Source organism: Mixophyes fleayi, chromosome 8, assembly GCF_038048845.1.
Source record: "Mixophyes fleayi isolate aMixFle1 chromosome 8, aMixFle1.hap1, whole genome shotgun sequence".
In the NCBI taxonomy this organism is placed as follows: domain Eukaryota; kingdom Metazoa; phylum Chordata; class Amphibia; order Anura; family Limnodynastidae; genus Mixophyes; species Mixophyes fleayi.
Window position 1 is genome coordinate 71,945,612 of NC_134409.1, and position 12,897 is coordinate 71,958,508.

Consider the following 12,897-nt stretch of genomic DNA (forward strand, 5'->3'; position numbering starts at 1 on the left):
AGGGTCACACAAGCTGTTTACAGCTACTATTACAAAATGCATAATACAGCAGAAAACACTATGACACCTGAACATTTCATGCAAATTCACATGAAAAACCCCAAACAATTGTCAAGTGCTGTGTCTCCCTCAGATACGTAACACACAAAAGTACTATTTTCCTCTAGATTTCTTTTTAAACATTGTTACACCTTTGTCCGAGTCTAACCTTACAGTAGACACTAGTGTGACAGTCATTGCAATATGATTGGCCAAGTTACATGGGCGCGCAAACTTTCCAGTCACTCACGATCGTCTCAGAGCACTGACTGGATAGTTTGGGTGACGGGCTGCTCCATTTCCCGCCTCTCCATAAAGTCACGCCCCGTACTGTAGGCTTGGTTAAGTAGTAGCCTCCCTGGATCAAACCCTCCACACCGGTGAGTGTCAGTTAGTTTCCGGTAACTTTGTAGGTGGCCGCAGTACTGGTAACGTATTCGGATTGCTTCATACGAACTTTTCTCAAGTCCAGTTTCGGTGCATCTGTGGCTGGACGCCTAGTCTTCAGGTATTGTTAACCCGTCTTCCGCTTACACCTTTGCAGTCTCATGCTTTAGAGCTGTCTTTTGCACTCTTTCTGTTGGATGTTATGTGCCGTTGATTACACCACCTATGTTATACTTTCAGTTCTATAGATATGTGTTTGTTAAACGAGCCTCTTTCCAGGAATAACGAAGCCTAATTGGTGTTATGTGGGTTATGTCATGTAGTATGTCTTGCGCAAGCACGCTCTTGCAGAAGCGCTGTATTCTGCTGGCAATAAGAATGAGTGGAAGTGACCACTCCTAGAGGGGATTGTCGGCGTGTCGTCTTGTATGACAGCCGACGCGCTGCTTAGGTGTATGACCATTTACAGAATATCTTATAAGCAAGTTAAACGTTTTATTCAGTACGTAATTCCCCCAAAGCGGGCAGGTATTTGTTCGTATTTTTAAGATTTTTTTTTTTTTTTTTTTCTTCCCAAAACTGAAATAAAAGCACCTCAGATGAGACGAGCTGTGTATCTGTATAATGATCATGCTATTTAACACTACCTTACTGAGCGTTTGTTTAAAATCCGTATTGAGCCTCGGCTGATAAGGTAGGTAAATAGTACCGGAGTATATTTTACCATCTTCCCTTCTACCTATAGTTGCACGGTATATGAGGAATAGATGCCACCCAGTTCTACCTGACCATTATATCCGCCCTTGTGTTTTAGCTTAAGGTCGTCTGATCACCATAAAAACTATAGACTTCATTCTGTGACGCATGTTCAATGCGAAGCCACTTCCTTTTGTTGCATGTCTGCTTTTGCTCTGAACATCTGTCCGCTGTAAGATCTCGCACGCATAAAGAGTATGTTATGGTTATATATCGTGCCTGACATAAGCAGAACAAAGCTAAGTTGCAGATCGTCCATTCGGGGCCCTATTGGAGCGGACTGACTCCTATTCTTCGGCACTTTACGGTGCAATATGAAGGGCGTGGGATGGGGGGGGGGGGGGCGCTTCGCTTCCTGTCCTCTTATGTTTCAACAGAGCGGTTTATTGCAAGATTTGCAGGCTCGTTTATTTTGTTTTTAATGTAAACAATCTGATACAAACGGGGGGGCTCAAAATATTCTAATGTGCAGACTTACGCTGCGGGGCTGGTTTTCCGCCCTATTCAACTTCAGTGGACTTGTTTCTCCCTAATGTGCCAGCTAACGAAAAGCTGTCTGATCAGGAGTGCAGGATAGATTAAACTGTTTTGCATTGACTTTAGGTTATGTTGTTCCTGCAGATTGTTTGAAGAGTGTAAGAAACATGTAACGCGTTACAAGTTTACCCGGTGTCTCTTCGGGGTAATGCATTTATTATATACACATGTGTACTTGTAGTGCAAGTTTCTCTAATACTTTTTAAACTGTACCGTATGGTGGTGTTTAGACTGTGCAAAAGTAACTTTTCTTCTGTAAAGTTATGGTAAATTGGGTTGTAGCTTTTCCTGTACTTTAACTTTTGTTGTAAGTCTCATCTGCGCTTAACTTTCTTCTATGTTGCCACACCCAGTCCGAGTACAATTGCATACCCCTATCATTAGTGTATGTGAGGTTTAGATTTAATGTTTATTTTACTTGTGCTTAAAGTAACATAATCGAATTGTCAAGTATAAAGAGCCACACCTTAAAATGGTGTGAATGCTGGCTATAGTGCTGCAGTGATTCCATCTTTTCTTGCTAGATTTTAGTAAGTCATTGTTTACCCTTTTAGAACTAATTTTTTATTAAAGTAGCTTTTGGCAAACTTGAGGAAGCTAATGTTAAGTTTACATATTTAATTATTTGCTACCACATCTTTTCTAACCTGGTAATTCTCATAGGCGGAGCCCCAGGTTTTGCTCCATACAGCTGATCATCTGGGGACTCCCCAGAAAATCTTTTTTGCAGTTAAAAATGGAGGTGGATTGGGATGTGAGCAGGAGAACCAATTGGAAGTTGCAATTGCTTGATTGCAGTTTGATTGGTCCTCCCACTTGCAACACCCCTTCACAGCATCACAGCATCACAGAAGAACCACAGAGCAGAGTGCACCTCCTCCCTTGCACACCCTGACTCCCCCTGGGCTGTCTTACACTTAGGAACAGCCTGCTTCAAATATCCAGCTGAAAGGAAACTTGGAAGGGAGCTGGCCACACTGTGAGCACCCTTCCAGGCTTCCTTCAACCATTCATTATGCATACTTTAATGCATAGTATGCATTTCTACAATTTTATATCTTGAATTGTTATCAAAGCACTTACAAAGAATGTTTCTTCTCCTGGTCCTACAATTCAGAGAAAGGGGAATGTATGTACAAATGACTGAGTAAATGTGTATATAATAATCTTTTATTTATAAGGCACCATGAAATGTCTGCAGTGCTGTATATAGCATGTGATGGTCCATAACACATTACATGAAAATCAAAATACAAAAATCAGGCATACTGAATAAACAAATATACAGATATCATGGTAATGCAGATCAAATTATTTATGGGACAGTGAGTGAGAGTGATGGTAATGACTAGCATGAAATAAGCCTGATTAGCTCAAAGGGGCTACTGAAGCAGGCCAATTATGGAATCATAGAAGGAGCGTTCAAGGAAAGAGGGCCCTGCTTGTTAGCTTACATCCTAAAGGCAGGACACACACACACAAGGTGGTATTGATTTATGAGCTTGAATAAAGATAATTCTTAAGGGCAGGCTTGAAGCTTATGAGAGTAGAGGCTAGCTGATCATTCTACAGCTGGGGAACAGACCAGGCAAAGGCCAAGAAGTGCAACTGGGAAAAGGTCATCTGTGAACTAGTAAGATGGCGGTCATTGGCACAGGGGGCTGCAAGAAGTGTGTGGGGGGGATTAATTGAGAAATTGAAGGTGAGGAGTTTAAATTGGGTCTGTGGCCTACTGAATTCAATGTAGAGTGGCAGGAGAGATAAATCGGGCAGCAGCATTGAGGATAGACTAAAGGACAAGGTGGGAGTCTGGTAGGCCAGCGAGGTTACAGTAATTGAGGTGATAAATTTGCATGGGAGGGGATAAGAGTTCTTGTGGTAGGGGGGGGGGGGGAGAAATGAGATGGTTGTAGAGTTTGGAGGCAAAGGGAAGGAAGGTGGTAATTTGAGAGAATGTGGGAATATAGCTATTATGTTTTGCTAGTATACAGTGTTGTATAGCTCTTGATTTCAGGTGTGTGTGTATATGTATGTATATATTAATTTTTCACTCTATGCATGTGCTAGGATAGAGATACAGAAACACCTGGAATGGTTGCCCCCCTTTTTTTTTTCTCATATCCCCTCTCCACAATATTTGCAGGAACTCCACAATTGCTCACACCAATTATTGTGTGATCACTCCTTATTGGGTCAACTGTTACTTTCTCTAGAATTTAAGTAATTAACTTGCAGGAAAGTTTGGATCTCCAGCTTGTGATTGTAGCTATTCACTGTCCTGTTGTCCAGAATATTGTCTATAGCATATGTTGGCAGGTAAAATACAGTTTGTTCTAAAAAAAAAAAAAAGTAGTTTTATCTGGATAACTCTTGCTTCATTTAACATGGTACAAAGGAATTCAAAGAATGCAGCAACTGGTGTATAATCGGCAATGGTTATTTTAGAACAAAAAAAAACACTTCTAAGACCAGCAGGATACATGAACAAAATATAATCAAATTGGTATGATATTTAATAATTTTCTTGCCAACACTGTGACTATTTCTATTTGTTAATAAAAAATACTAGAGGCCCCGGAATCTTATAGACAGTACCACCACAGACCATTTAAGTTCCAGCCTCCACAGGGGACAGAGCGTTACTGGACTATGAAGTTGAACTCTTCCTCTGCCAGGATAATCACCCTCCTACTCTGCTTTTTCCAGGAATTGTGTGGTGTGTTTTTGTTTACAAGCGAGGCTTAACCCCATCTGAGTGACATGAATTCAGCTTCTTTGGTCTATAGGTGCAGACGTTTCTGTTTCTCAGGAGTCCGTGTCAAAGACAAAAGCTTCATATTTCCTGCCTCTCACCTTGCATTATATGGAGGCTTGCTATCCCAAGATCTCTGGTCTAGGTATTTAATACAGTCTAAAGCTGGCTACACATTAAAGAAAATTTCTTCCGATGTAATATCTGTAACAATGACTGAAAGTCCCGATGAGCAGGCAGATTTGTGTACACACCTACACAATTTACCTACAGATCTGTGTTCATTATCTGTCATAACGATCTGCTGAAAATCTCATACTTCTGCACACTCAATAGAGATCTGCCTACACTGCTGGTCAGAATTTGTCATTGTTCCATCCTTCATACTGATTTTTAGTCTGTTTATAAAATTAAATGATACAATGTTTGATATTGCATTAGTGTGTATGCTTCCAAGATCATGGCTCTTTATCTTCTGCTTTGCTCAATCATTGGTTGAAAAATATTTAGTGTGTACCCAGCTTAAGATATTTGCAGGCAACTTGATTGCCAGATCAAAAGTGACCTCCTTGCCTGCAAATTACCAATGTTCACCCCAGAAAATCTTACCAGCTGAGTTGGGGGCTGTTGTGATTCTTTGAAATAATAATGAAAAATGTTGGAGGTTATTGCCCACACCTGCCAGGACTGGTCAGACTGGTGGTCTAACACAGGCTGGTTGTAGTGCTCACATAGTGCCTGTTCTAATAGGATCACCTGGGAAATAGGTGCTGGGGAGAACAGCGCTGAATCTGGCTCCTAGTGACTGTTTCAGATGAGTCAGTGATGGACTCTACCTTGAGTAAATGGGAAGGTGATTCTACAGCTGCTGATAAAGGGAAGTACACTAGTTTTCTTTGCAGAGTTGCAATTTGGTATCCATAATTGGTAATTAAAAGTTGCCACTTATATCTTATTGTTCCTCTTTGATAAATTTATGCAAAGGAGGCAAACTTATAGTTACAAGTTGGGGAGTTTGTTCCAGGCATTTAAACCACTAAAAGAAAAGGGTGGTAGAATATATATATATTGCTTGATATTCTATATCTGCAATCAGTTTGTCCGACCCTTTTTTTTTGAGCCATGCAGTATGTGCAAAATAGCAGGAATTTTGAGTTTCTCTGTAGACTAAATAGAACATTTTTATAAGCACCCTAGTTTGTTCTGGTTTTTATTTTGTGGTTTTGATTTCTTATATTCTACACACAACCTTTGCAGTGCATAATAATTTAATTGAGAGGCATGTATGGTATCAGTAGTTGATGGGGAGTGCTTACCATTTTGGGGTACCTCTATGTAAGGTAGCTCTCAATTTAAAACGCATAAATGTATGACCCAGTATATAGGGAATCTCATTGATTAGTTAGGACCACCCTATTAGCAGAAGTGCCGTGAAGTAACGGTGGATTATCATGCATCCGCTAATATGTGTAAACTTGTACATAAAAATGAAGAATTCTCAGTTAAAGGCAGCATTTTTTTTTTTATTTTTTATTTTTTTTTATTGTCTCACAGCAATTTTGCTTGGGGGATTTTATCTGCATTTTCACAATACAAAAATGGCAAAATGCTCATTAACAAAACAATATGAATTACAGTATGATTTAAGGATTTCTAATTTGAAAGGCATGTGTAACATTCATTCTGCATGACCTGTTTTTATCATCACCAAATAAGGCAATTCCAGCGATGTTTCACTTAGAAGCAAATGCCGGAAATGCTGTAACAATGTTCATGTGTGACTGTTTGCCAAGTGATGAAATATTTGCTAAAGTCTGAGATTAGCATGACTTCCTTTCAGCTTTGTTTTATGCAGTTTTGGAGAGAAAAAAAAATGGGTTTTATGCTTATGCCGGTCATGCTATTGATATTGAGCAAAAGCTCTCTAACTATATAAATATTTTAAAAAATGATTGTGCCAATACACTCTGCAGGTCTACTATCCTGAAAAATCATGGCGCAAAAGGATGCAGATAAATACCTCTATGTGGATCGAAACCTCAACAACCCTTTAGCTCAGGCGGATTGGGCTGCAAAAAAGCAAATATGGGTGCCTTCAGAAAAGAGTGGTTTTGAAGCAGCCAGTCTGAAGGAAGAAGTAGGTGATGAGGCGATTGTTGAACTTGCAGAGAATGGCAAAAGAGTAAAGGTCAATAAGGATGACATTCAGAAGATGAACCCTCCTAAATTCTCCAAAGTTGAAGACATGGCTGAGTTGACATGTTTAAATGAAGCCTCTGTCCTGCACAACCTGAAAGAACGATACTACTCTGGCTTAATTTATGTAAGTATATTTTTATTTGGTATATATCGTTTAAAACATTCAGTATACAGATAAGTTACCATACCCCACACCAGATTGTATTCAATGTACCCAGCATGCAAGGGCTCTTCAGTTGTACTAGAAATGTGTTGCATTTCCAAGTTGATATTTCTGCATGCTGTAAAAACATACCACTCTTGGGATTTGCATTTTGTATGTTGAACTGTCAGTGTGCATGCTTGTTTAAAAACAAACTTGCTCTAAATTATAGGAAGTAATATATTCAGGAGTATCTAATAAGCTTACAGTAATAGACTAATCTACATTGTCCTTGCATAGACTCATTCTAACCACAATTTGAGTGCTTTGTACCTTCATACTGTGGATGCAGTCATTTTGATTTTACGTGATTGAGACTGAAGCCCAGGAAGCTAGTGCTATATTAATAGTCTCAGCCATGTGATTGTTTTCACTCAACACATCACTACAGTTCATTTTTCAGTCTCCGTCCTTGCAACTGTCCTTCAGAGCTGTGATCCTTTTTTTTAGACTGTATATCTAGTTTTAAGGAGGCTGCAGATATTCAGTGAGTCTTTTGTTCTTTTCTGTCCTCTCCTTATTACAGATGGTACTCGCATTTGACAAATTTCTCCACTAAGAGGTTGACTTGCAGCTCATCCAGCACCAGTGCAGCTACCTGTGCTTATGGGTCATGTTAAACAGAGCTGTAGGACTCTCCACACAAATCTGGGTTTACACTTAAACTGTCTCAGATTAGTTCTAAAATGTTCTCAATTAGCTCAGCTTGATAACCAGATTGGATTTGTATTTTAAAGGCACCAAACCTCATATTTTATTTTGGTAGTTTGTGTGGGCATATGTTTATCTTATAGGCTGCAGGGTTTCCCAAATTCAGTCCTAATGTTTTATAGATCACGTTTGAAATGATTAGTACCACCTGTGGATCAGCTTCATAGCCTATCATTTCTATTCACCTATATTGGGGATGATGTACTTGTATCATTTTGTATTGGCACAGCTAACCTAAGAAAATTGGTATAAGACCCTCTAAGTAGACTTTTCTGAAAAGCTTCTTGAGACTTTAGAAATGACATCCTGGTGGTATTTTCTGACATGGGTTATTGAGGACACATCCATGCAATTTTTTTTTTTTTTTTTTTTTTGACGGGTCAATATAATTAAACTTTCACAGTTCATCCATTCTTGTTGAATCAATCATTTCATTTAATCAGCTGTGTCCAGTTATGTAGCTGTGGCTTTAGTATTACTTATTGTACTTGTAATCTTGTAACGTTTTTTTTTTTTTTTTTTGTTAAGGTTGTGCTGAGGTTCTGTTCTGGGGTTCTTGTTTTTTTTTCACCACTTCTAAAAAAGTGCTTCTTAATCTTATTTTTAGACTTATTCTGGATTATTTTGTGTGGTAATAAACCCATACAAAAACCTGCCAATTTACTCTGAAGAAATTGTGGACATGTACAAAGGCAAGAAGAGACATGAAATGCCTCCTCACATTTATGCCATCACAGACACTGCTTATCGGAGTATGATGCAAGGTATGTCTTGGAGCGTTGTCTCATATGAGCAAATGGGGGTGGGGGGTTAACATACCCTCCCTTCTCATTGTCATAAATGGGGAAGTTCATGATTTGGTGGTCGCATAACACCAGTGCTAATAAAAAAAAAAAAAGGCTTAATAGTGCAGACCTGATCACTTTGGGCACATGCCATGTTAATTGTGTGCAGGTATATCATTAAAAAAATACATGTGTTTAAAAATTCTTGGCATAGCAACCTGGACATATGTCCAGGGGGGGGGGGGGGCGGCATTTCTGCAAATGATTAGGGTTTAGATTCTGACTAAAAGGTTAGCTCAGTTAGCTCAGTTAGCTCAGTTAGCTCAGTTAGCTCAGTTAGCTCAGTTAGCTCAGTTAGCTCAGTTAGCTCAGTTAGCTCAGTTAGCTCAGTTAGCTCAGTTAGCTCAGTTAGCTCAGTTAGCTCAGTTAGCTCAGTTAGCTCAGTTAGCTCAGTTAGCTCAGTTAGCTCAGTTAGCTCAGTTGTAGGCATGTATACTACATCTTGTTAGATGAGTTATAGTCCCGTTAAAATGATCAGATAAGTTTAATATGTCAGATAATTTTTAATATTTTAAGGGCAATCACTTATACAAAACCTAGTAGTGACATGTTGAGCTATGCAAAGTTAATTACATTTTCATTATTTTTTATTTCCATAATATGCAAATGAGACCCAAATTCAGAGTATTATAAAGTGTCACTTTTTTGCTTTTAAAATTGAGATCAGTGCAATCAGGATATAGGGGAGATGTATCAAACCTTAGGGGGGAATTTTTACAGCTGTAAAAAGACCCCAAATAGGCATCATGTCACTGGGGGTGGGGCCAAAATGGCGCCATTCATGAAGACCTGCCCCCTACGCCAATACCCCGCTCCAGGAACTCCCAGACGTAACCAACATAATGTTGGCAATTATGACTAATCAGCTTCTGTCATTTATCTAGCAGAGTCTATAAAATGACAGAAACTGATTAGTTGCTATGGGCAACACTTCCACTTTATCTCTCTTGAAGGTTTAATACATCTCCCCTGTGTATATATAGTGGAGTAAACAGAACTACAGTATATAACATGCAGCACTCAGCAGTGCAGTGTGTCTTGAGCTGACAGGGAAGGGAATGTATCCTGTGACTCATGATCTAAATGATTGAAAGATTCAAAAGAGTTGAAAGACTCGAAGAGTGAAATGAACTATTGAACTCCTGAGTGAGGAGAATGACTCAGTCAGTGATCAGCTCCACAGTCTCACACAATGTCTGAGCACAGCAGTGCCACCTTTGGCAGTTAAAAGGGTACTGACTCATGAGTATTAAATGAGAGAGTTGAATAGAAACAAAAGAGCCAGTGTGAATGAGACAGTGACTGAGGCTGCTGGAGCTGCTCTGCTTTATCTCTAACTCTTCCCACTTGTGTTTAGTTCCTGGTGAACTAATCTTTGCCAGAGCTGTGAACTAAATGATTTAGTTCACTTTGAAGATTAGTTCATTTCAACTAATCATTCGTGAACTACCCATCACTAGTGCATTGTGGATTTCTGTAAGTGATCTACTTGTTTGGCTAGGGCTACCTCTAAGCTTAAGGACAGATACACAGGTGCTTGTGTTAAGCTGCAGTCAATTTGAGTTTCTGTGAAATTGGATATCAAACTTTATATAGTGAACAACCTGTTTATAACTTCCAAATGCAGAATGGGCTACACAAGCAGTATTTGTGGTACATGTAGCATTCAGGAAATTGTCAGTGTGTACTTAAATGCCATTTGCTATAGAGATCAATTTGAACCAAGCATTACCACATGTCCAAAAACAAGCACCTACTGGACACAATCTCCTTAATAGCTAGAGTAATCATAAGGGAGGGACATCTTTTCTGACCCATGTGTGCAGAAGTTACTGCCTGCTCCAATTTTTGAGTATCTTCTATTGAATTTGGATGCACATTTTCCCTGGCTAATGAAATGATGCTGTGCTCCTGTAGGCAACTACTCAACAGTTTCAAATGGGCATGTGCTAGTATATACAGTACTGAAAGTCTCTTGAAGACGCAGCAGAATTGTAAAGTAGAGTGCATGTGGCCATTGCTCGTTAGTATCACATGCACTAGAAGTAGGAACATGCCTGTTTTGAATTGTGTGAGTTAATGTCTTGAGATAAAGTGGATCTCTGCTAAGTAATTCCTTATTTCACATTTGTATTATGCATTGCAATATATTTTGGGTGAGTTCTTTAAGTCTCTGGACCTTTTGTACAGCCAAGGTTGCAGCAACATACTTGTAAAATGTATAGAATTTAGCACTTGTCATCACTCAAATAGACTGACTTCTTGATGAAATAGGCTACATGTGTTCAACTTCTATAAGTTTTTTATCCTAAGTATCATGTGTGGTTACTAAAGGCTATATTTTGTGAAAGCATAATTATGGCTTATTGACCTCCATTTCTAATTTATTTTATTTCTATCAACAGATAGAGAAGACCAGTCCATTCTGTGCACGTATGTATAACATATATCTTGCTTTTGCTACTTGTAACTCCTATATCTGTGGTGATTGGCTTTATTAAGATTATGCTGTAAATGGCTGTATAAAGTGAAACATAGATATCTCAGGCTCTGAGAGAAGTTTGCCTGTTAAATGTCTGCATTGAGACATTGTCTGCTGTGTGTACATGTTGCTACAGCTATCCAGAAAATTTCATTAACATCCTTACAATTCATAAAACTTTCCACTAAACTTTTTTTTTTTTTTTTTTGTCCATCTCTTAGCTTGCAAGAAGCTTCATTTGTTCGCTCTGGTATAAAAAATCCTAATATGCCCAACACCCTCACTGTTATACATGGTGGGAGACTGGGTTTATCGTCAAAGTATTTGAGTTTGGGGCTGAACGGGGCAGTTCTGGATGCTAGTGGTATCTACATTGAGTGCTGTGAAAGTACAGAAGAGTTTAGGTCCACTAAGCCTAAAGTTATTTTAACATTCTGTATGTATATAAATGCCCACATGCCTTTATGCAACTATCTTTTTATACTTGCTATGTAGCAGAGTACAAGTTGTGGTCGGGCTCATAAAAGTTGACTGCAGTGTCCTGTGATATGGTTACAGATGGGAAGCATTCTGTGAGTAGGATAAAAATCTCACAAGAAGCTTCTGGAACGACTACATATAGCCCTAGTAGCTCTTATCAGGCAGCCTGTGTTCTAGGCTTCGTGGTCTTGATAGGAAATCTTGCAATGTTTGCTTACATTGGTAATGTATCAATGTAAGTAGACACAGTAGTAAACTAATTAGAAGTCACTTCAGTGCATGAAACTGCGTTTTCTCTTCTACTTTTAGCGTAAAACGATTAACCTGTACTGCATACCTCAAAATGATGTGACGGCCTTGGGTTCTCTTAATTTACTTTGATTATTTTAATCTTTTTTTTTTTTTATGGACCCCCCAAAGAGGAGAATCTGGCGCTGGTAAAACAGAAAATACAAAGAAAGTAATCCAATATCTAGCTTATGTTACATCTTCACACAAATCAAAGAAGGATCAAGTAAGTGTTATGCTGATGCTCCCCATCCCCTTCAAGCGATTTTACTCTCACCTCCCCTCCAAATAGCCAATTGCATTTGTGCTTCTCCCAATTTTATTTAATCTCCTATCGTATAAGTGTTCAAAAATGCCATTGTGTATAAATATCTTATTTTTAGGGTGAACTGGAGAGGCAGTTGTTGCAAGCTAATCCAATCCTGGAAGCATTTGGGAATGCCAAGACTGTCAAAAACGATAATTCATCAAGATTTGTAAGTAGCTTGTTTGTGAGACACTGCAGTTTTTTATGAGCTTTAAGGACCGATTTGTCTAATCTGGCAAATTTAATTTTTTATGTCCATGGCAATCTTGGGTGGGGTTTGGTAGAAGAAAATTGTCTGAAAACCAGTCTTCTCAATTCTGTTTTTATACCCCTCTACAGGGACTTCAGGAGTGTGGGGGGGGGGGGGGGGGTTTGTTTCAAATAACTTCTACCTGCATCCACTGGGGGACACTGGAATAATGGGGTATAGTGTAGGGGCTCCAGATGTGCAGCCACTTTAAGAACTTAACATTTGACCCTAGTTCTGTACCACACTCCTGTTAGGACTAGCTTATTTTAGTACCCCAGCGTGGAAAGATGTGCGTTGGTTTTAGGCTGCTGGGCAGCACTTTGTTAGTAGTTTTATTTACTTGGAGGCTTCTGCCTTGTGTGCTTAACGGAGCAGTGTTTACAGCTGTCGGATCTGCAGAGCAGATGGTTGCTCGCTGCCACCACCTCAGGAGGAGCCAGCCACAGTAGCTGAAGGCTGTGCCAAGTGTACCTCTGCAACTGCTGCACAGTAGAAGTCAGTCTCGCTGTGCAACACAGTGAGTATAAGCCTTTCACAGTGCAGTTTTAGATAGCGGTTCCCAGGGCGCCCTACGGCTTCCTCTATAGTGCTGTTTAATTTGCTGGCACTATAAGTAAATGTTGATGATGGAGGCAGCCATTGGGTCTCGCAAGACTTCGGTC

The 12,897-nt window shown here is 39.4% G+C and overlaps 1 protein-coding gene across 2 annotated transcripts in view; it reads left to right on the plus strand.

The window, feature by feature from the left end:
* The first annotated feature begins 425 nt into the window (after positions 1-425).
* The window catches only part of MYH9 (myosin heavy chain 9), a 63,933-nt gene continuing 51,461 nt past the window's right edge, over positions 426-12,897 (plus strand). The window contains exons 1-6 of one of the 2 annotated variants that reach the window (XM_075182712.1): positions 426-547; positions 6,445-6,794; positions 8,191-8,347; positions 10,834-10,861; positions 11,811-11,904; positions 12,062-12,154. In XM_075182712.1, coding sequence (XP_075038813.1) covers positions 6,465-6,794; positions 8,191-8,347; positions 10,834-10,861; positions 11,811-11,904; positions 12,062-12,154 — 702 coding nt within the window. In that variant the 5' untranslated portion in view covers positions 426-547; positions 6,445-6,464. Of the gene's footprint in view, positions 548-1,026; positions 1,121-6,444; positions 6,795-8,190; positions 8,348-10,833; positions 10,862-11,810; positions 11,905-12,061; positions 12,155-12,897 lie in introns of those variants that run through there. The other variant, XM_075182713.1, reaches the window with a different exon arrangement.